Source organism: Pipistrellus kuhlii, unplaced genomic scaffold (genome assembly GCF_014108245.1).
Source record: "Pipistrellus kuhlii isolate mPipKuh1 unplaced genomic scaffold, mPipKuh1.p scaffold_m20_p_2, whole genome shotgun sequence".
Classification (NCBI taxonomy): Eukaryota; Metazoa; Chordata; class Mammalia; order Chiroptera; family Vespertilionidae; genus Pipistrellus; species Pipistrellus kuhlii.
In genome coordinates, this window is record NW_023425515.1 from 172,608,004 (window position 1) to 172,631,694 (window position 23,691).

The 23,691-nt window shown below is 53.5% G+C and overlaps 1 protein-coding gene across 1 annotated transcript; it reads left to right on the forward strand.

The window, feature by feature from the left end:
- The first annotated feature begins 399 nt into the window (after positions 1-399).
- RSPO1 (R-spondin 1) lies at positions 400-23,480 on the forward strand. The gene is made up of 6 exons (XM_036447473.2): positions 400-706; positions 5,357-5,683; positions 18,037-18,228; positions 20,908-21,057; positions 21,306-21,494; positions 22,475-23,480. The coding sequence occupies exons 2-6, from the start codon at positions 5,590-5,592 to the stop codon at positions 22,651-22,653; spliced, it is 804 nt and encodes a 267-aa protein (XP_036303366.1). The 5' UTR covers positions 400-706; positions 5,357-5,589; the 3' UTR covers positions 22,654-23,480.
- The last annotated feature ends 211 nt before the right edge of the window (positions 23,481-23,691 follow it).

Consider the following 23,691-nt stretch of genomic DNA (forward strand, 5'->3'; position numbering starts at 1 on the left):
AGGGCGTGGCCAGGGCGACAGACCCTGTTGCGCCGGTTCCTTGTCACTTCCCCAAGGATGGGGAAACTGAGTTTTTTCCAGAGGCTCCTCGGCCCTGTTCTGCCCCCAGGATGCAGCCTGGAACTGCAGCCCCTGCTCTGGCGGGTGGAACCCCCGGGGTGCAGGGCCGAAGTGCGGGAGGAGCGAGGGCAGGGGGTGTGCGCCAGGGTCCGGAGCGCGCGCGCGCGGCTGCCAGCCCTGCGCCCCAGCTGCGGGCGAGGGCGCGCGGGAGGGGCTCCGGACTCCCTCCCGGGCCCGGCGCTCCAGTCCGTTTTTTCCCGCGGATCCCGGGAAGGGGGGCCGGTTCGGGGGTGGGACGGCCAAGGGGGGGATTCCCTCCCTCGTGCGAGCGGAGGACTGGCCCCTCTCCCGGCTGGGAGCTGCGGCCGGGGAGGCGCGACGGGGAGCGCGCGGGCCGGGGCGGGGAGCGGGGAGCGGACCGCCGCGCGGGGCGCCGGGGAGAGCGAGGCCGGAGCGGGCCGCCCGGGGGACCGATGCGCCGGGTGGGGCGCGGGCCCCGGAGGGCGTGAGCCGCTCGGGGATTGAGCAACCGGGGAGCCGGCGGGCGGAGCGCGCGGGAGCCCGGGACAGTCGAGCGGCGGCGGCGGGCGGACGGGCGCGCCCTCGCCCCTCCCGGGTCTGCTCCCGTCGGGCTGGCGGCGCGGAGGTGAGTCCCCCTGAGCTGCCCGGAGCTCCTTCCCGGCGCCGCTTCCCCGGGGTCTGGGCGCCGCGGGCTCTCCCGTCGGGGCGCAGGCGAGCAGAGCTGGGGGGCGGACGGCGAGAGGGAGAGGACTTCTGGCGGCTCTCTGGTCGGCGAGGGCGGAAGAGGCGCCGCTGGGAGCCCCTCCTGCAAGTCCTGCCGCCCCTCGCCCCCCGGGTCACCCCTTGGGCCAGTGGGCAGCCCCCTCCCAGTTGCTGCTTCGGTTCCCCTCCATCCCGCAGCCCCGATGGCCGTCTGCTCTGGTGGTTCTGAGCGCCCCACGTCCGCCAGCCCTATCCACATCACCCCCATCCAGAGGCTTTGGGTCGTGGTCTCGGCACCGCGATTCCTCCGATCCTATGGTCCTGGGTCACCCCACCCCAGCCGCGCAGCTCGGCCCGGGTCCGACGTGGCAGGGGCTTGCGTGGCCGCCCCCTCGCACTGCAGGGTGGCGCGGCGCAGTGGCCTGCGGGGCAGGTCGCCGAGGGTCGCAGGGCATTGCTTGGCTGGGGAGAGGGAGGTTGTACGTTTGCCCTGGGCTCCCGGGTTGTGAGTGCGAGCATTCGGCTGCAGGAGTTTTCTGAAGGAACTGGCCTCTCGGGGCGTGGAGAGTGCTCTTGGGTTTTGAGGGGCAGCCAGGGGACCTCAGGTCTGCCTCTCCTCCCCCTGCACCTGTCGGGGCTCTCCGGGGTGATGGAGGGGCGTATGGTGTGTGTGTGTGTGTGTGTGTGTGTGTGTGTGTGTGTGTGTGAGAGAGAGAGAGAGAGAGAGAGAGAGAGAGAGAGAGAGAGAGAGAGATTTACACGCTTGGAGAGGAGATGAAGGGATGAGAAGCAGCCTTCCCTGCTGCTCTCCGTTTTGGGGGGCGAGTGGGGGACAGTCAGGACCTGCCTGACTTAGCCGGGGGTGGGGGCACTCCCATCCCCACGGGTCCCACAGGCACGCCCTTGGTTCCTTCCGCTGCCCCGCAATTCTTCGGCCTCCACCCGCCAGCCCACTCCGCGGCCAAAACCCTGCACCCGCAGCGGGTCTCGGGGAGGGCTGATGAGAAATGATGTGGATGGTTTACATTTTTGGGTCTGTGTCCGCCCCGGATGGAATACTAAGCTATCCTGATGGTGTTGCAGGCAAGAAGGTGAAGGGTATTTGAGCCCTCACTGGGGCGGTGGGACGAGTCCCCGCCCTCAGCTCCACCCCCAGCTACGTCCCCCTCCCTAGCTCGCGTCGTCCTCTTCCTGGACCACAAGACCACCTGGCACGTGCATCTTCTCTCCTCTGTCTCCTGCCCCAGGTCTGCCTCTGCCTCTAGCCCTTCCCACCACCTTCCCCAGGCTGGGTCATAACCCCCTGCCCCAGCTCCCAGCCTCTTGCCTCACCCTCCAGCTCCCCCGTCTAGATAGCAAACCGGCTGGTCACTGAGGAGGTGGTCACCAACAAGACCCTTAACCTCTTGGCGCCAGGGAAATGGGGAGGCTCTTACTTTCCTCCCCAGGAGTAAATGAGGACCTAGCACGCGGCAGGTGCTGAGTGTGGACCCCTCACCCACACCCTGGCGAACACAAAATGCCCCTCCTCACCCCAAGATGTCTGAGACCCTGATCACTGCCAACAGGTCCCACTGCTGGCTCTGCCACACAGAGTCATGGTCCTCAAAGAAACAAACCGCTTGTGCCCTGTAGTCCAAAGGACCAGGGAAATCAGACAGAGCAACTAATAGAAATGAGGCTGGCGGGCTACTTAAAAGGAAGTTATCAGCTCCTACCTCCTCTCTCAGTCTGTCCTCATTGGTGGACACACCAATGGTTGTGTGTGTGTGTGTCCATTGCAAGTGTGTAGGGGGTGGGTGTTGCAGGGTTCCTAGTCTGAGACCTACCCAGTTATTTAAATCAGATTTTACCTAAAGTTCTGAATTTTCAACTTTTAAAAAAGTCAGAAGTCCAGGCAATATTGAGTGGTTATTTCTGCCTATCTAGTGATGGGTGGCAGAGGCCGGTATCCCTTGCTCCAGAGAAATTCTGATCTCGATCTTCCTCCCTACTTCCCAGCTGAGATCCTGGTTTGATGGTGATTCAGGTGGAAATAGACCATAAGGTCCTCACTGGCCAGGACTGGGTGAGCATGGCAAGATGGGCTGCAGCTAAGACCTGGGAGATTGGAGGTGGGGGTAGAATGTAGAGGGAAGGAGAGGAAGGGAGCTAACCTTTGCTGAGCACTGACCCTGGAGTGCCAGGTTTTGTGCTAGGCAGACAGAGGGGATTCAGAGAGTCAGAGGAGGCCTTTCCTGCGCCCAGACCCCAGGAGTCCTGACCCCACAGTGAGACCAGAGAAGGGCTCCCAGACCCAGGGTTTACCACCAGGTGTGTCTGGTGTGGTCTTCTTTCTCCTCCAGGGTCTGCCCAGTGCATCTGCCTGGGGTCCTCAGACCTCAGTTTGAAAAATGCTGCCACTATAGGTTAACCCTGTCACTTTGAGTGATCACTTTGGGGCCAAGGCGATCAATGATAAAGAAAAATACAAATATGGAAATTGCATAACAGGGCTCTGTTAAGATACGTATCTAGAGGATACAAAACTGTTTATATTACTTCTTAGATGACCATTGGAATGTAGGCACGAAATAAAGTCTTGGTCATAGAAAACACAACAAATATTATTGTCTTCCCTATGTGCCAGGCACCATTCTAAGCAGTTGCATGTATTAACTCATTTAAGCTATAAAAAACAACTTCCCTTGCCAGTTTGGCTCAGTGGATAGAGCATCAGCCTTCAGACTGAAGGATTTCAGATTCGATCCTGGTCAAGGGCACGTGCCTGAGTTTTGAGTTTCGGGCTCAATCCCCAGTAGGGGTCGGGCAGGAGATGGCTGTCTCTCATCATTGATGTTTCTATCTCTCTCTCTCCCTCTCCTTTCCTCTCTGAAATAATATATATATATATATATATATATATATATATATATATATATATATATATATATATATATATATATCACACACACACACAACAACAACCCTCTTGCAAATAAGGAAATTGAGGCCCAGGCCAGTTAAATCAACTAGCCCAAGAATAGCTAATAAGTAGGAGAGCCAACATTTGAAACCAGGCAGTCTGACTCTGAAGTTTATGCCCTTGACCATCATGCTCTATGGCCAACCTCTGAGACCATATACTTGGCACTGAAGATCCCAGTTTGATACACTGAAGGGGATGGAAATGTGCAGTGGGGGCTGGGGAGGGTGGGAAGGCTTTAGCAGGTCGTGCAGGGCATGCTGGAGGGGCAGGTAGGGGCTGGCAGCTGACAGGCATTGGGGGTGGCTGGCCCTCGCGCCAGGTGGGATCCATCAGCCTTGTGTAAACACTTCTCACAGGCAGCTTAACCACTTGAGTGTGTCTGGCCTTCAAAGCTGGTGGGAGAGGCTGCGGAGGGAGGTGCTAAGCTCCCCTGTGGGATAATGATTTATCTCCCATGCAGGTGGGCTCTCCTGGGGCCTCCTGAGAGGCCAAGGGGGAGAGGATTGGGACAGGGATCGTGAGGGGCACCCCCACTTCAGCAATACAGATTTCTCATCTGTAAACCCAAACTTAGCCAACTCTCAGAGCAAGCCTGTGAAATAGGCATATCTGTCCCCATTTTATAGATGAGGAGACTGAGGTTCAGAGAGGCTGTGACTTGTCCAAAGAGCTCTCACCCGTGGATGGGAGGGTGATACTTCCCTGGCATCTACAAAGCATCCTGGAAGCTCGCTGTTTCCTCCTGTCCCCGTGTGAGTGTGTGGGTGTGGGTGGGAGTGGGGCAACGCATGGGCTGGCCTCTGCTGTGTGTGGGGAGCACGTGTTCCTGTGAGTGTGCAGCGGGGTTTCACCCTCTGACTCCCAGGTTGGGCTCCAACTTCCCAGACACATTTGATTGGGGAGGGACCGGCTCTCCCTGCCCCCATCACCAGCCAGCAGTCCGGAGACCTGGCTCTTACTGGGCTGGGGATTATCCCCATTCTCTGGGTCTCTGACCAGGGCGGGCATAGCTGCCTCTTTTATCCTCTCACAAAGGCCAGGCCCGCCAGGCCTGCTGTGTCAGAGTTTCTGTGGCCTGGGGAAGCCTTCCTTCCTTTCCTCTCGCCAAGCCCAGAGGGCCACGCAGGCTCTGCTGGCTTGTCGGGGCCACTGTTCTAGCTCCAGGACAGGTGAAAGGCACAGGGGTGACTCGACACCAGGAAAGGAAAGTTGAGGGGTCGCTCACAGAAGGACAGAGAGCTCATCTTCAAGAGACACGATGTAACTGCGTGCAGCATGAGGTCTGTAGAGTAGACCGAAAGGCTTTCTGTCAGAGCTGGCCAGTACTGGGCAGGGGTGGGGCCAACTGGTTCCCAGTGACCCACAAGCTTGGTTTGAGGATCCACTGCATGCCAGCTGCTTGAGTAGCCAGCTCTAGTCCCAGGGAATTTTGCAACACAGGAAAGGGAGCAGATTTCTTCTATAGGGGTGCCGGGTGGGCAACTTATAATGTCCAAACATTCTGACTTCTCATAGTCTCCTTGACAGGATGATAGGAGGCATAAATTTGGGGGGGGCGCCCTCCTGGCCCCTCAGAATTAATCCTTCTCTCTCCTCCCCCAACAGGTTGGGTTTTGGAAGTGTCCCTGCCGAGTGCCTTTGAGGAAAGCTCTCTGGACCACCTTACAGACTGACAAAGAAGTGGACTCCTCAGCTGAAATCATGGTGGAATTGGGACACGGCCCAGGCCTGGGCCTCCTGCTGCTGACCCAGCCCGGGAGGCGTTAGCGAGAGCCCTGCGCCATCCATCACCCCAAAGACCACCCCTCCTGCCAGGGGCCTGGAGCTGGCGAGTGACTATGCGGCTTGGGCTGTGTGTGGTGGCCCTCATTCTGAGCTGGATGCATATCGCTGCTGGCAGCCGGGGGACCAAGGGGAAGAGACAGAGGCGGAGTGAGTAATGGCGGGGCTGGGCCATGGAGGGCCTTGGAACGAGGGGCATGGTAGGGGGCTCCTTGGGGGGCTAGAGGGCCTTCGGTGGCTTTATTCTGTGATGACTATTGCCGATTTGTATGTGTGTGGAGTACTTGATAGATTATTCTGTTTGTGGATTATCCAGTGTGCGGATTTATTTGTTGAGACTGTGCACTCTGTAGACCACGCCCTTTGTCTATTTCCCCATTTGTAGACTCTGCTTTCTAGATTAACCCCTCTCTTGGGACGATCCAGTGTGTGGATTATGCCCTCGGACATCGTAACACCAGCTCTGTGAGGTATCCATGGAGATGACCCTCCCACCCCCACCCCCAACCCCGTCCCTCTGCTCCAGGATGCTTGGTTCCCTCCTCACCGACACTTCAGGGCCCTTTCTTTCATGGTGGCTGAAGTGCAGCCTCCACCCCTTTGGGCCAGGAGTTCTGCCCACCTGGTGGTAGGCAGCAGCCTTCCCTGCCCAGATCATGGGGCAAGCACGATGGAGCTGGGAGCTCACGAGACTGTCCACTCCTATGGCAGGTGTTGAACCCTGCCCAGGGGGAGTCTCTGAGTTGCACTGGGAAGGGGAGGTGAGTGGGCAGGAGTCAGGCCCTATCACCCTTCCAACCAGAGCAACTTTGCTTTTCCCTCCTTCCTGTAAGATCCCACATACGATATCATTGGAAGAAATGGTTCTCAAAATAAAATAAAACCATCATTGTACAGATGGAGAAACTGAGGCTAGGAGAAGGGAAGAGATGACAGTCCTAAGGACTGTCACATACCTACTTCCTGTGAGCCCAGTCTTCTTGAAAACAGAGCTCGACAGAGTTCAAGTTGCACTTGTCCACGCTGCCCTCGCTGTCCCTCACAGAGTCCCTCAGAGCCCCATTCTAGGCTCTTCCAAGAGCAGGTCCTCTAACCTCTGCCTAATGTTTCCAGTGATGGGGGCTCCGTACCAGCCCGTCGGTGTGGCCGCTGCATGTGAGAGATGTGTCAGGAGTGAGGTGGAGGCCTGTGTGGCAGACCTGAGGCTCGACCCCAAGGCCTGTCTTTCAACATCCCCATCAGAGAGGTCACACTCACGGGCAGGCAGCTCCTCCGAAGCCTGGCCCAGCCACTTCTGGCTTCCCTTTTGAGGCCCGGAGACCCAGGCTGCCAGCAAAGGTCAAAAGGCAGAGGAGTTGGGTTGAATGTCGATGGGAGCAGCCAAGGGCAGAACCCAGCCCAGGACAGAAGCTCCGAGAACTGGTGAAGCTGAAAATCCCTGGCTTAACAAACAATTAGAGACGGTTAGGTTTAATTAGCATTGAAACCTTGATTTTCCCTCCCTTCTCATCTGTCGCAGCCAGCATTTTGGACTCCACGGGCCAGATGCCGTTTAGCGGTTTATAATATCTCCTCCATTTCCAAGATGAGCGAAAGAGCATGAATGGAGCCATTCATGCTCGTGTGATGTGCACTGGTGATCACACTGTCCCTCACATGTGCAGAGCCACACACCCACCTACATCAGAGGCCAGACTTGTTGTTCTAAACATTGTACTAAAAAAAAAAAAAAAGCACTGGCCTGGCCATCAGAAAGGGCGTGGCCCCAGCCATGACCGATCGAATACAGCAGTTATGACGCTTTTGATATATCACATCCCACAGCCTCGGCAGCAGTAACCCAGTTTTTATTACCAAGTGGTGTGTGACAGACATCCTTGTTAGGGAGATCAGAGAATGGGGTAAGGTGAGGGGAAAAACTTGGGGTGCAGTGAGAGTCTAAGAGGGACGAGCTCGGAGAGAGATGAGTGTGCGTGCTGCTGGGCAGAACTGCTTGTAGGGGTGTCGAACTCAATCAGAGAAGGGGCCAAAATCTAAAATCCAGCCTAAATCGCGGGCCGAATGGTTTACTGAACAGTCATAAACTGTCATTGTGATGGAAACGCAGCGGAGTGCAGTGATGACAGCGCGGTGCGGGCCACATTGCAAGGCCTGGCGGGACGGATTTGGCCCGCGGGCCTTGTGTTTGACACATGTGGCTTAGAGAATAACCTTTAAGCTACAAGTGCGTATAGGGATATAGTGAGGCTTGCATGAGATGATATATGTGTACAGGCAGTGAATCCTTTGTGAAATATCAAACTATCTGTTGACTTAGGGGGCACGTGATTGTTACTTAAAGTGTAGACCATTTTGCCCGGGTGTCCAGGGAAGTGGTGGAGAAAAGAGAGAGGAGCCAGACAATTGTGTTGGCTTCTCTGGCCTCCTGACCATGTGGAAGGGCCCTGGGCAGCCTTCGGGGCAGAGGCAGGCTTACTATGAATATGAGCCTCAAATCTGTTGGCTCTGTCCAGCATCCTGTCACTAAGTGTCGATAGGGCCCCAGAAGCCAACCAATATAATTCTGATCCAAAGTCACACACAGTTTTGAGCCCAAAAATGGCTGATTTCGGTTATGAGTGATGACCTCCCTGCATTGAGGGGCAGAAGTTGAGCAAATAATTTTTTTAAAGCTTTTTAATTTAATTAAAATATTTTAAATATATTTTATTGATTTTTTTTACAGAGAGGAAGAGAGAGAGATAGTTAGAAACATTGATCAGCTGCCTCCTGCACACCCCCTACTGGGGATGTGCCCTCAACCAAGGTACATGCCCTTGACCAGAATCAAACCTGGGACCCTTCAGTCCACAGGCCAACAACACTCTATCCAATGAGCCAAACTGGTTAGGGCTTTAATTTTATTATTATTTTTTAATATATTTTTATTGATTTCAGAGAGGAAGGAAGAGGGAAAGATAGAAACATCATGATGAGAGAGAATCATTGATGGGCTGCCTCCTGCATGCCCCACACTGGGGATCAAACCCACAATCTGGGCATGTGCCCTGACCAGGAATCAAACTGTGACTTCCTGGTTCATAGGTTGATGTTCAGCTTCTGAGCCAAATCGCCTGGCCGAGCAAAGAATTCTTTAACCAAGAGTTATGAACCCTCAAAGGGCGTCTTTCTCCTCTTCTGCTTACTGAGGACATGTTCCCACATCAAGCCTCCTGCTACTCACCCTCACTAGCACCCACTCTCTCCTAACCACCTTCCCACCTACATTTCCTGCCCCTCATGAAGCCCTCATTCCTTCACCATCCCTCACATTGAGTGCCCCTCCTCACTGAGACCTTTCTCCCATCAGATTCCTTGGCCTCTTCGTTCAGTTCTGTCCCCATGAAGCCCCTATTCATTCTGTCCTTTCTCACGGCCCCATCCTCCATCTGGAGCTTTTGTCCCCTCTTGCACTGACCATCACTAGTCCTTCCCTCACTGAAGCCCATTCATTCCATGTGCCATTCTACCAACACTCAACCTATGGAGCGTGGCCTTAGTCAGAGAAAAGAATCCCGGAGAAGGGAAGGAAGGGGGACAATCTCAATCTCATGTCTCCATGCGACAACAGGATGAAGGTAGAGAGCTGGGAGGGCCCAGAACCAGTACCTCTGAGTTGGGTTTTTAGAGACCAGTAGACGATCTGTAGGCAAGGGGTGGGGAGTGGATGAGGGTGAAGGCATTCCAGGCAGAGGGGCCAGCGTGTGCACCGGTGTGGGCTTGAGGGGAGGCAGAGACTGTTTGCTCAGGAAATAGGGTACAGCTAGGAGTCAGAGATGGAAAAATGGTTTCTAAGAGGGGTTCTGGGGAGCTCTAGGGTTTTAACTGGGGCAGCTGTGCTCATATCTATTTTATCCATGGAGGATCTTTCCTATTGAAAAGAAGGGTTGTGCTGCTAAGGGGTGTGCTCTCAGGACAGAGCACGGACAGCTGTCTGGGTACTAGGGAGCGTTTTAGGGGGATGATGCTCCGGAAGTGGCAGAGGTCAGACGGTGGGGCAGGGTGCTTTGTACTCACCAGGCTGAGGAATCTGCACTTGACCTGCCTTGAGCCATGGGTAATCGGGGGAGCAACAGGTCCAGCTGCCCGACAGAGGGCAGGTGGCTTAAGGTGGGAGGTAAACAGATTAATTCAGAATGCATTTGGGCCCAGGTGAGAAAAAGTGAAGGTCTAAAGTGTTTCCCAACCTTCTCTCATGATGAGAATCACCTGGTGGAGTTGTTAAAACACAGATTCCTGAATCCCAACTAAGAAGTGCTAAACTAGAATTTTTGAGAACATATAGGTAAAATTGCATACCTAACTTAGTGCTCTGTATATAAAATCTGTCTTAGAGCACTAGTTAAGTATACAATTTTACCTATATGTTCCCAAAAATTCTAGTTTAGCACTTCTTAGTTGGGATTCAGGAATCTGTGTTTTAACAACTCTACCAGGTGATTCTCATCATGAGAGAAGGTTGGGAAACACTGGAAACTAAGCTCCCAGCTGAGTTAAAGAATGCTGGATCTTCCCAGGGGGCCTACGGGGGATGACCTTGGGCACCAGGAGTAAGGTGTCTCCTGGGAGAGTGTGAAGCCCTTGCCATCCCCTCACTGAGGCCCCATTCCCTGTCACTGCCATCCCCACCCCTACCAACTTACCGCCCCCTCTCCCCATTTACTGAATCTAGTTCCTCCAAGGGTAGATACCACCCCAATACCAAGGGCATCCCTCCTCTGGGTCATGGTGAGTTCCTCTCCACCCCTCATTGACCTTCAGCCAACCCACCCTGATCCCCCATTCCTATCCAAACCCTCTCCCCACACCCTATCTATCAGACAGGGAGCTCCATTCATATGCCTGCCTCTCTGAGCCTCTGTCTCAGGCACCACCTCCTCAGCCCTACATTCTTGGGGGACCCTCATCCTTTCACTGGGCTCGCATTAAAAAATGAGACTGTCTCTGCCCTCCAAAGCTCTTTCTTACGGGGGAAAGGGAAAAAAACATTTCAGAAGATATTAATGACACATGGTGATGCCTACCACAGTGGCTTTAAGTAACACGGAGAAATACTCCATCCGGACTCTGCAGGGAGGCAAGATCAGGAGAGACTGCCTGGGGGAGGTGACTTTGGTTCTGAGGCTAAAGCTTTTTAGGAGAAGTGCAGGGGCTGAGTCTTAATTCTGCAGGCACCGGGAGCTATTGAGGGATTTTAGGCAGGGGTGTAACACCCTCAGAGTTTTGGTTTCAGGAAGATGAGTAACTGGGAGAAGACAAGCCTTGGGGAGAAAGGTCAGTGGCCAGAAGCCATTCTTCAAGGAGGCAGGGCCACTGAGCCACCCTGGGGCAAGACCTGATTATAGGGACATCAACTTGCAGGGTTTTGGACGAGGATGAAGGAGGTGGAGAAGCAGCAGAGGAAGTGAGGAGGGCACTTTCTCCTTGCCTTCCTGGCTCAGTGAGATGGGTTTACTGAGTGCTCAAGAGCAGGTGGAGGGCAGAGCTGTGTGAGGAGGGTTTGTGAAGAAGGTGCCACCCCCTGTCTGAGCCCTACCCTCCACGGAGCCCACCCAACCTCCTTGGCCAAGCTATAACCCTGCAAGACTATTCCTCTGTATGCCTCCCATCAGCCCCTATCATTGATGCAGGAGCTGGAGGGAGCTTATCAAACGGAATCTGACTGTGCCCTTCTGTGGTCCCTTTCCCTGCCAGCAGAATAAAGCCCTATTAAAAAAAAAAAAAAATATATATATATATATATATATATATATATATATATATATACACACACACACACTTTTATTGATTTCAGAGAGGAATGGAGAGGGAGAGAGAGATAGGAGCATCAATGATGAGAGAGAATCATTGATCAGCTGCCTCCTGCACACCCCCTATTGGGGGTCAAGCCTGCAATCCAGGCATGTGCCCTTGACTGGAATTGAACCTGGGACCCTTCAGTCCGCAGGTCAATGCTCTACCCACTGAGCCAAACCAGCTAGGGCTAACGCCCTATTTTCAAACCCATGAACATCTAGGATGTTCAGTGCCTCAGAGCCTTTGCACAGGCCATTCCTCCGCCTGACACACCCTCTTCACCTAGCCAGCTGGGTAAGGGAGTGCCTTCTATTGCTCCTCCATTCGCCACAGTGCATAGCCAGCCCTGTTTCCCGCTGGGTGGGTTTTTGTTGTTACACCTCCACATTCCCAGCTCCTAGCAGCTCTGGGCATGTGGTAGGTGTGCAGTAAACAAACATCTATGGGATGAATTAACTTTGGCTTTTTCCTTTGAATCATTATGCAACACCCCTAACACCCACCATCTCCTTGGACACTCCCACCTAACCCTCCACCCCCATGCCCTAGCACTCCATCCTCTCCTTGCCCATTTATTTGCCTTGCTAACCCTTGGGTTCCTACCCCCTTGATAAGCATTCCTTTCCTCATTGAACTCACCCCTGCCCATCACTAACCCTGTCTTCTCTTTGCTGAAGCCCCAAACCCCATGGAGCTCAACTCCCTAGTCCCTTGTCCCCGACCCTGGCCTCAAGACCAGTCTTACCACCTAAGCTCTATATCTTGAACCTCCAACATTCTTGTGCCTTTAGCCTGCCTCTGAGTCTTCTGTCATAGTCTCTCTCAGCTGGTCTCTCCCCTTTCTTTTCCCAAGTTCTCTGACTCTCTCTGCCCCTCTCCTTGCTTTACCCCCACCACTGTCCCTTCCCCTCACTCTTCAGCCCACTATGGTTTGGCTCTCATCCCTTCCACTCCACCAAAACTGCTCTTCTCAAGGGCACCTCCTAACGCAAGGTCACCTCTTTAGATTTGCCTCAGAGCTCACGGCCATGGTCTCCTCCCAGATCTGGTCCCTGTGATCTCTCCCTTTCCCACTTGGCTTCTAGCCCCACTTTCTCCCGGTCTCCTCCCACCTCTTCAGTGATTCCTACTCGGCTTCTCTCTGCCCCTCTTCCACTGCTGAACATGAGAGCTGCCCAAGCCTCAGCCTTTTGCTGTCTTTTCCAGCTGCACAGCGTCTACCCTGGGCTGCCTTCCACTCCCATGCCTTTAACCCCAGTGAAGGCTCCCAGGATGGATCCCAAATCCCTCCCCACCTCCCCACCCCAGCCAGCTTCCCTGCTTCTTCACTTTCCTTTTACTCCTCAACCACTGCCCCTGCTCTCCACCCCCACCCATATAGGCACCAATAACCTATATGTTGCTGATCTTTATGGGACACTTCAGCAGCGTGCTGTGTGTGATGCCTCCCTCCTCTTTTGAGTGTACTCTTCTCTTGGCTTTCATGATGCACTATGCTTTTGAGTGTCCCCTACCTGTCTCATTGCTCCTTATCGGCCTCTAAGCTACCCCAATTTTCCTGCCCTTCTCTTAAATGTCTTATTCTTCTTCTCATTCTCTCTACCCACTCTCCTTGCCACCTCACGGACCTCCATGCCTTTAATGACTATTTACATGTTGAGGACTTCATGTCTCAATCTCCAGCCAGGATGTTTCTTTTGACTTCCAGACCCACAGGTTCAACTGCCTAATCGACACCTTCCTCTGGGTGTCCCACAGGAACAACCTCAACACATTTAAAACTCAACTACTCATCGTTTCCCCACCCAAACCTGCTCTTCCCCCTCTGGTCCCTCTCAGCGCGAAGGTCCCTGTGACCCAAGCCCGACACCTCTAAGTCACCCTTGACTTGTGTTTTCCCCGACATCACCTCGTCTTGCTGATTCTACCACCTGAATGTCTTACACATGTCTACTGTCTTCCATCCTCTTGGTTCAGCTGCATGTCTTTGAACCTGGGAGTCCTGCCTCCAATTATGCCCTCCTTACAATCCCATTCTCCACACTATGGAGTGATCTTTCTAATATGGAATCCAGACCATGTCTCCTATTTTAAAGCCCATAGTGAATCCTCACTGCCTTTAGGATAATGTCCAAACTCCTCTCTACTTAAGACCCTTCCTTATCTGGCCCCTGCTTCCCTCTCCAGCTTCCTGTCTGACCACTCACTCCAGGTTCCAGTCGTGCTGAACTAATTTCAGATCCCCATGTGTGCCCCACTCTTTCTTGCCATATAATTCATGGGTCTTAAGGGGAACACACTCAGAGATTTGTTGTTGGTTGAATGGGAGGTAGGCAGCAGGATTCTGAGAAGGCCTTCTATTGATACAAATCTGTCTCTAACAAAAGTGATAAGAAAGAATAAGTGAACATGGGAACATAGCTATTGAGGCTTTAAATGGAACACCTGAATGACTTCAATTACTGAAACCAAGGCAAAAACCTAGAGGGAACATTAATTTCAACAATGAATGAAGTGAAAACCTTGAGCAATGGAGGATTTAATATATTTGAAGGAGAAATGATATCTAACTACTCCAGTGATTTAATTAATTTGTAATATAGCTGAACAAAGGCCCAAAGTGGAAAAATAATCCCTAGGGTTCTCTCATGAATCCAACACTACATTTGGAGTATTTTTGCTCTCATAATAACTAAACTAAGAACAATATTAGTGTTTAACTCTATTGATTAATGAAATAATATAAACTCTGTATAAATAAACCTAAAAATCAGTCTAATCACACTTTCAGTGTCCACGTCCCCTTGTAATGTCCTGCCGCATCCTCTGCCTCGAACACACACTCTCTATGAAGCCTTGTTCAAGTAATTTAGCTTCTCTGTTTCCTCATCTGGAAAAATTAGGATTAAAAAGAAGATAGCAGTACCTACTTCATGGGTTGTAAGGGCTAAATGAGCCAGTACTTGTCAAGCCTGAGAGCAGCGCCCGCCACAGAATCAGTTTCAACATTTACTAACAAGCTGCCATCATGATGGTTTTGTTGTTATTATTATCATTGTGTTTGTTATTCCCCTCTTCCCTTCTGCTCACCTTCCTAAGTCTCACCCCTTCTCCTGTTGTGAAATCGAGGATCATGCATGGAGCAGGTGCCCCTCCCAACAGCCCTCCTGAGTGGGCTGCCACGTCTTCCTTTTCCAGGAGTGGGAAAGAGAAGCTCACTAGCTGCAGTGCTTCACCCTGGGTCACAGGCTGGCGATTGGCTCCAGGTCCTGCCCACTGCAGCCTGAGTTCCGCATCCTGCACTATCTCCTACATCTCTGTTCTGATGCCCCAGCTCTCTGTCTACAGCCGGTCTCTACAACGTTGCGATGCCTGGCTCCTAAGTGACTCATACCTACTTTCCTTCCTTCTCAACTTGCTTCTCTTCCTATGATCCTCTTTTAGTGACTGGCCCCACCATTCACCTATACCTTAGGCCTGAATACTGGGCTGCATCCCAGACGATGACGACTCCTCCTCCTCCTCCTCCTCCTCCTCCTCCTTTTCCTCCTGTTGTTGTTGGTCCCCAGGGCCTACTGATTGTATTCCCTAAGCATTTCTGAACTAAATTTTGTTTTAAGACTCATCTTTCTCACCTGGATGACCTGGTCAGCTTCTTTCCAAATGGCCCTTCAGTCTCTGGTCTCTTCCCAGGCTCCAAGGAAACCTTTCCACCACGTCAATAAGAGCAGGTCTTGCTCCTGTTTAAAACAGGCCAATGGCTCTCTGTTGTCTTATCAGCTCTGAGAAAGGTCCCAAGAAAAACTCTGCAAAACAGGATTCTGTGGCCAAATTGTTTGGAAAATGCAGCTCTCTCTGTCCTTATCTTGGAATGGCACTTGACTCAGGAGCATCACAGAGGGTGCAAGAAGCCCTACAATAAAGAGTCTTGTTTAGCCCTAGCTGGTTTGGCTCAGTGGATAGAGCAGTGGCCTGCAGACTGAATGGTCCCAGATTTGATTCTGGTCAGGGACACATGACTGGGTTGCAGGCTCAATCCCCAACTGGGGGTGTGTAGGAGGCAGCCGATCAATGATTTTCTCTCAACGTTGATGTTTCTATCTCTTTATTCCTTTCCCTTCCTCTATGACATCAATAATGTTGTATTTTAAAAAAAAATAATAATAAAGAGAAGTGATAATTAAAAAAAGGAAAAGAATCTTGTGTAGAGTGTTGGACTCAGCGGTTCTCAGTCTTACCTGATACATGGCCCCCTGTGATCATTGAAGGCGGTGGTTTCCAGCATGGGGCACCCCCTCCCCCACAGGGGGGTAGTTTGACTTTTAAGGGCGGGAATTTGAGAATGAGTTATTAACAGTGAATTTTTTTGCATTTCTTATGGTTCTAGGGGCCTCAAATACACTAAATAAATATATATTGTGACATATTTATGCATTTCAGTTCTCTATTATATGTTTTGAAACTTTATTTCCTACTTTTTCATATGACTTCATGTTATTACTATTTTTTAATATATTTTATTGATTTTTTTTATAGAGGAAGGAAGAGGGATAGAGAGCTAGAAACGTCGATGAGAGAGAAACATCGACCAGCTGCCTCTTGCATACCCTCTACCAGGAATGTGCCCGCAACCAAGGTACATGCCCTTGACCGGAATCGAACCTGGGACCCTTTAGTCCACAGGCCGACTCTCTCTCCACTGAGCTAAACCAGTTTCGGCTATTACTATTATTTATTTTTTTTAAAATATATTTTATTGATTTTTCACAGAGAGGAAGAGAGAGGGATAGAGAGTTAGAAACATCGATGAGAGAGAATCATCGATCAGCTGCCTCTTGCATACCCCCCACTGGGGATGTGCCTGCAACCAAGGTACATGCCCTTGCCCGGAATCGAACCCGGGACCTTTCAGTCCACAGGCTGACGCTCTATACACTGAGCCAAACCGGTCCCGGCTATTACTATTATTTTGAACAATTTCTTCCTCAGTAGTTCAACTGTCATTTTGTTCTTTTCTTTTTCTCTTTTATGGGTGCCATGTTCTTTGGAAGCTGGTTTGGATAAAGTGAATGGTCTTTTAGGCTTCCTCCACATGAATAGGAGTCCACTTTTTGGACAATAAGAATTATATGTCTCGGGGCGGGGGGCATCAGGATTTTAGAGATGCTCAGGAGGGGCATGGCCAAAAGAGATTGGGAACCACTGATTTAGAGGAATCGTGTTGCAAGAATACTCTTTGGGAAACACTGCCTGGCAGAATCAAGTGCAAGTTCCTTAGAATGATTTAAAAGTCCTTTTAAGATAGGACTCCTTATCTTTCTCCACTCCCCTCCGCCATCCCTCCTGCACCCAAATTATCTGCTATTTCCCTTGGGTTGTTTTATATCTCCTAAAAGGCCCTTGCCTCTGCTTCCTCATGGACAAATGCACTCATTCTTCAAGAGTTGGCCCAGTGGCACTCCCTATGCTACTCCTTCTCTCTCTCTTTCTGGATCCACTGTTGCTTGGTCTGGTGGCTGACAGCATTTGCCTGTTTGTGGGTCTGTCTGGGCCACTGGAGGATCAGGACACAGTGGCTAGGTGTCTTTGCCTCCACATCCCCAGCCCTCACACTGCATTTGGCACCTGGGAGAGGCTTAGGAAGTGTTGGTTGAACAAATGGATGAGGAAACAAGATCAAAGGTATGCGGGGCTGGAGATCACACTGCCTCAAAGGGTGGTTCTAAGCCAGGGTTGCTCAACCGCAACACCACTGACAGTTTGAACCAGATAATTTGTTGTGGGGGCTGCCTCCTGCACTGTGGGCTGTTGACGGGCATCTCTGGCCTCCCTTAGATGCCTGTAGTACCCCCCTCTCCATTGTAACCATAACAAATGTCTCTAGCCCAGCCAGTGTGGCTCAGAGGTTGAGCATCGACTCATGAATCAATAGGTCCCTGGTTTGATTCCCTGTTTGGGTGCATGCCCGGGTTGTAGGCTTGCTCCCTAGTACAGAGCATGCAGGAGGCAGCTGATCGATGTTTGGCTCTCATCCATGTTTGTATCTCTCTATCCCTCTCCCTTCCTCTCTCTCTAAAATCAATAAAAACTTTTTTTCCCTTTTTTTTTCTTTTTTTTTTTTGTGGGGGAAAAAGTCTCTAGACATTGCCAAATGTCCCCTGGAGAGCAATATTGCGTCTGGTTGAAACTACTGTTCCAGACATAGGTTATTCGAGTTGTCTTCTTGTCTCTGGGCAGGTGGTGTTGTTCTCAGATAGTTTAACCCATTATCCTTCTTGTCCTTAAAACTTTCTCAAGGATAAGAAGCCTCCTTCCTCTGGAGAGGCTAAGGGTATGTTCCAGGAAGGATGCAGCTCCAGCAGCTTCTCTGGGGATGGTGAAGCGAGCCCGGTGGGTGAGCTCGTGCTGCGCCTGGAGCTACGGAGGCATCTGGAATGGACGGGAGCTCATGCTCCAGGAGTCTGTTCTCGTGCCCTGGAGAGAGGATCCCGGGGGAGGTTCAGAAAGCAGTCATTCAGAGAGCTGCCAGCCTGGCCTGTGCTTTCTGAGAAACACCGTGTTTCTGTAGGAGAAAAGTCCAATCAGCTCGCTTCCCATCCTCGTGGGAGCCCAGGAAAGATGGAGCGCTCCCCTACGGCCACCTTCTCACCCTTGTTCCGCCTTTGCAGTCAGTGCCGAGGGGAGCCAGGCCTGCGCCAAAGGCTGCGAGCTCTGCTCCGAGGTCAACGGCTGCCTCAAGTGCTCGCCCAAGCTGTTCATCCTGCTGGAGAGGAACGACATCCGCCAGGTGGGCGTCTGCCTGCCATCCTGCCCGCCCGGATACTTCGATGCCCGCAACCCTGACATGAACAAGTGCATCAGTGAGTGTGGGCAGGGCGGGAGGAGGGCACAGGGACGCCAGTCCCTGGGGGAGGGTACTCTGAACTGTTGGTGGCCGGCAAGAGAAGGAGGGGGGATTCTGAGATGAAGGAAGAGGAGGCTCTGATTCAAGTATCTGGTTAACGGTCAGACATCTCCCCCGATAGTCCTTCCCCATTTCCAACTCGGTGTGTCTGTATCAGAACTGCATCTCCTCCACCTGAACCTGCACCCACCTGTATTCCCACAGGCCACTCTGGGTCCCAAGCCATCCCCCAAGCCATAGACCTAAGAGCCAACTTCTCATGTAGGCTATTCCCCATCCATCCAATAACTGAGTCATGCATGCTCCATATTTTTTCATGTGTGTATGCGTGTGTGTGTGTATGCGTGTGTGTGTGTGTGTGTGTGTATGTGTGTGTGTGTGTGTTTATTGATTTTAGGGAGAAAGGATGGGAGAGGGAGAAATAGAAACATCAGAGCATCAACGTCAATTGGCTCCCTCCTGCATGCCCCCTGCTGGGGATCGAGCCCGCAACTCGAGCATGTGCCTTGACCAGGAATTGAACCAGAGACCTCTTGGTACATGGGATGATGCTCAGTCACTGAGCTGGGCTCCATCTCCTTTTTGTCCTCACTGCCATTGTCTCACCCAGGCCCCCGTCATCTCTCCCCTGAACTACTGCAATAGCCTGTTGATCTGTCCTCCAACTCCCATCTGGTTTCCTTCCACCTGCCTCCGCACTGCAGCCAGAGAGATGCCTCTGAGATACACACAGCCTACCAGGCGTCCTCAAACTTTTTAAAGTGGGGGCCAGATCACGGTCCCTCAGAGAGCTGGAGGGCCGGACTATATGAACTACTAATTCCTACTGTAACACCTCGGCTGCGCTCACTGCTCAAAAAACCTGGCGGGCCGGATCAGACTCCTCTGCGGGCCGCATGTGGCCTGCGGGCCGTAGTTTGAAGACACCTGGCCTATGCCATCACACTGCTGCTTAAAAACCACCACTGGCTCTGCCGGGACCGGTTTGGCTCAGTGGATAGAGCGTCGGCCTGCGGACTTAAAGGGACCCGGGTTCGATTCCGGGCAAGGGCATGTACCTTGGTTGCGGGCACATCCCCGGTGGAGGGTGTGCAGGAGGCAGCTGATTGATGTTCTCTCTCATCGATGTTTCTAGCTCTCTGTCCCTCTCTCTTCCTCTCTGTGAAAAATCAATAAAATATATTAAAAACAAAAACAACAACAACAACAAAAAAACCCGCCACTCGCTCTGCTGACTGCGGAGACATTCACACCCCGGTCAGCCTGCTTCCGCCTCCTTCTCCCCCTGGTCTCCTCACTCTTCAGCTTTCTCCCACACCAGCCACAGCTCCCAGGCACCTACTGTCACGCCTATCCATCTTGGCTGTGACATGCCGGGCATATGCGGTGAACACACTCCAGTGAACAAAACCAGTGCCCCTCCCGTGTGCTCGGTGCCTGGGAGCTTAGAATGTGTTTCTGGATCTTATATCAGCTGAGTCCGAAACACCCCCTGGAGGGAGACAAGATCTAAGTGATGGTACCTTTTTATAGCTGGTAACAGCGAGGCTGGACTGACCCCACATCAACCCTGCGACTAGTTCATGGTGTGACTTTGGCGTGTCGTCACCTCTCCAAGATCTCCTATTTTAAATGGGAGTACTCATTTTTTCCTCTGGGGTTGTTGTGGGAGGCATTCAATAAATGGTAGCTGTTATTGTTCTTCCTGTGTTCCACCTGCAGCCAAACCCAGGCATCGGAGCGCGAGAGGAGGAGGGAGGGAGGGGAGCGGAGATAAAGCCACAGAGGCACAGAGGAGGGTGCGGTGGGCGTGGGGAGCGTGTGAGGTTGGAGGTAGGACCCTGGAGCTGCCCTCTCCGGCTCTTCCCCATATTTGGGGTGGAGAGTTCCTGGCTGTGCCAGCTCCTGGGGAAACTGGCAGCCCAGGCTCCAGGTGCCAGCGACCAACCAGGAGGAAGTTCGCCCTGCCCACAATCTGGGAAGGGAGAGATTGTGAAAGACCCTTCCTGCTCCTTCAGCCCTGAACCCACCCTCCCTCCTCCTCCCCCAGAGGAGGGAGAGCTGGCAGGAGGGGATGGGGAGGGACCCAGGAGTCCAACCAAGGCGGTTCCTGGAACTCGCCTTGTAGAGGGAGAGGAATTTGCCCTGGGATGGCTTCCCTCCTCCAAACCCATTCTTTCTGCCCCAGGCAGGAGGAGATCCAGGGTTTGGGTCTGTGGATGCTCAGCAGTGGGGGGAGAGAGGGTCACAGTATCCTTCAGTCCAGTTCTGACGAGGTGGCCCTTGGGGTTTCATGAGATGCTGCGATCCTCCTCTCTTCCCCCCACTCATCCCCGGGGGTCCTGCCCCTCTCCCCCCACCCAGAAACTGGCTGTCTCACACCTCACCTTAAGTTCCAGGGCCTGGAATTGAGTGTGGGTTGAGATGAGCTGACCCTGGTGAGGTCCAGCCAGCCCAAAGTGACCACTGTGGCCCTTTCTCCCTCCACCCTGTCCTGTCCCCACGCACCTCTCTGCAGTGATCACCGCTCTGGACCCCGTCCTGCGCTCAGTGTGGGTGGGCCGGCGCCGTGGGTGCTGGGATGGGGATGAGGGGAGGCCGAGCCAGAGGGCCCCCACTCTGGTCCTCTCCTCAGAATGCAAGATTGAGCACTGCGAGGCCTGCTTCAGCCACAACTTCTGCACCAAGTGCAAGGAGAGCTGGTACCTGCACAAGGGCCGCTGCTACCCAGCCTGCCCCGAGGGCTCCGCAGCTGCCAACGGCACAATGGAGTGCAGCAGTCCTGGTACGGTGTGTGGGCACCGTGGGCAGAGGATCCGGGGAACCCCGGAGGAGGAGGGTGGGCCAGGGAGAGAGTGGCTGGGGCACCGTCCAGAGAAAGCTCACCCCAGACCACCCTCTGGGGTTTGTATCGGGACTCTCTTGCCCTCTGCGCCTGAGCCCCAGGTAGAGAGCAGGTGGGCAAAGCTCCCCGGGGCATTCTGTGACACGCCCCCCCCTCTTCTTTCGCTGTCTCCTCTCCCTTCCCACCAGCACAATGTGAAATGGGCGAATGGTCCCCGTGGGGGCCATGCGCCAAGAGGAAGAAGCTCTGTGGCTTCCGGAGGGGTTCGGAGGAGCGGACGCGGAGGGTGCTCCACGCGCCTGGGGGGGACCACGCCGTCTGCTCCGACACCAGAGAGATCCGGAGGTGCACGGTGCGGAGGACGCCCTGTCCTGAGGGTGAGCTGCAGCCTGCGCCTCCCCGGAGCCGGGGGCCAGGCCCAACCACAGAGATGGGACCCCCTCTGCTTCCTGCCGGTTGCCCAGGAGAGGGTTTCAGGCCAGGCCAGATGGGGCGTCCCCAAATCAAGACCCCGTGCCGTGCCCACCGGTGCCAGGCCTGGCAGAGACCCAGTACTTTGTGTGGTGGGAGCTGGAGGGCACTTATGTGTGGAGATCCTTTTGGTGTCTCCATTGCTTCTGCTGTGGGCGCTGGGAGGGCCCTGTGAGGTCAGATGGAGCATGGAAGGGGGTGTAGTGGTTAAAAACATTTTTTAACATGTTTTTATTGATTTCACAGAGGAAGGGAGAGGGAGTGAGAGACAGAAACGTCAATGATGAGAGAGAGTCACTGATCGGCTGCTCCTGCACCCCCCACACTGTGGATTGAGTCCACAACCTGGGCATGTGCCCTGACCGGGAATCAAACCTTGGCCTCCTGGTTCATAGGTTGGCCTTCAATCACTGAGCCAGACCGGCCTGGGGATGGTGGTGGAGGGGGCTAGTGATTCGATCAAGGTCACTGAGCCTGCCTTTGGCAGTGATGTGGTGGCTGACCCTAGAGAAGGTGGGGCCACCCTTTAGTCCTAAAAGCTGCACTGACCCTCTTAGCCCTTTGGGATCCCAGGTCTGAGGAAGACAGGAGGGGGGGGGGGGGTGTGGTTTACCCAGGGGTGGAGGATGAAAGGCTCTTAGGACCCCTCTCAGTGCCCATGCCCTGGCTCCCTCCCCATCCCCTCCTGCCAGCTCTCCTCTGACGTGGCTGATGGTCAGAGAAGGCCTTAAGGGCGCCTGACCACCTAAAGGCAGCGCTCCCAGCCTCCTCCCTGCCGCCCCTGCCCAGCTTCCTCACCGCTCCCCTCCTGGGCCCATGGCCATGCCCGGGGCCTCTCTGCGGTGCACAATGACCCGTGTTGAGTCTTCCTGCTGTTGGGTTGCAGGGCAGAAGAGGAAGAAGGGAGGCCAGGGCCGGAGGGAAAAGGCCAACAGGAATCCGAGCAGGAAGGAGAGCAAGGAGGCAGGCACCGGCTCTCGGAGACGCAAGGGCCAGCGGCAGCAGCAGCAGCAGCAGCAGCAGCAGGGGACAGAGGGGCCGCTCACATCTGCAGGGCCCACCTAGGGACCCTCTTCAGCCTCCAGGCCTGCGCGGAAAAAGGGACGGACGCTTTACTGAACTGGAGCTCTGGAGGGCAACATGGACACACACTCTGCACACATACATGGACACACACACACACACACACACAGCGACCCCCATGTCCAAACATGGAATCAACAAACATGCAAACGTGTGTGCGCACACACACACACACCCATAAACACTCGAGGCTACCGGAGACACTTCTATCCCTTGGACCTCATGATATGGACAGGACAGGGAGCTGGACAGGTCATCTCTGCCAGGAGGGGCCCCTGGCAGCACGTACTTGGTTTGCGTGCTCCCTGCGGACACAGAGAGAACATTTCCCGGTGCCCAGGCCCGACCTTCGCCGAGGGGAGCCTTCTGGAGGAGCCGGCAGGACCAGCCCGTGCGGCAGACCGGAGCCACAGCGTGAGGACTGTTCTGCATGTCCAGCTGTGTGACCTGATCGTTGTTTCCCATCCGAGATCCACATCAGGGCTGCCCCGACTTTGAAAACTGCTCGAAGGTTTATTTCTAATTAAAAACAAAGACGAAATGACCACCGTGGCCCTGGGCACCACGTTCTTTTTCAGGGTACGGGTTTTGGTGGGGCACGTCTGGGAGCAGGAAGAGTCAGAGCTGAGTTTTAAAAGATCCCTGCTGGCCCCCTGGACAGAGCAGGAAGAAAACTTGAGGATAGTCACGATGGAGCCAGCTTCTCTAGCCTTGTTACCCGGAGTGTGGTCTGCGGACCAGCATTGAGGGCATCACTGGGCAGCTTGTTAGAAACGGGACTCTCGGGTCCCATCCCAGACCCGATGAGCCAGCGTGTGCATTTTATTTATTCTTTATTTTATTTATTTTTTAAAAATATATATTTTATTGATTTTTACAGAGAGGAAGGAAGAGGGATAGAAAGCTAGAAACGTCGATGAGAGAGAAACATCGACCAGCTGCCTCCTACACCCCCCCCCCCCCACTGGGTATGTGCCTGCAACTAAGGTACATGCCCTTGACTGGAATCGAACCCGGGAC

Coding starts and splice junctions, on each gene's coding strand:
- RSPO1 (XM_036447473.2), top strand. CDS start 5,590: ATGCGGCTTGGGCTGTGTGTGGTGGCCCTCATTCTGAGCTGGATGCAT. Junction 5,684..18,036: donor GGGGAAGAGACAGAGGCGGA/GTGAGTAATGGC, acceptor CCGCCTTTGCAG/TCAGTGCCGAGGGGAGCCAG. Junction 21,495..22,474: donor GAGGACGCCCTGTCCTGAGG/GTGAGCTGCAGC, acceptor GTTGGGTTGCAG/GGCAGAAGAGGAAGAAGGGA.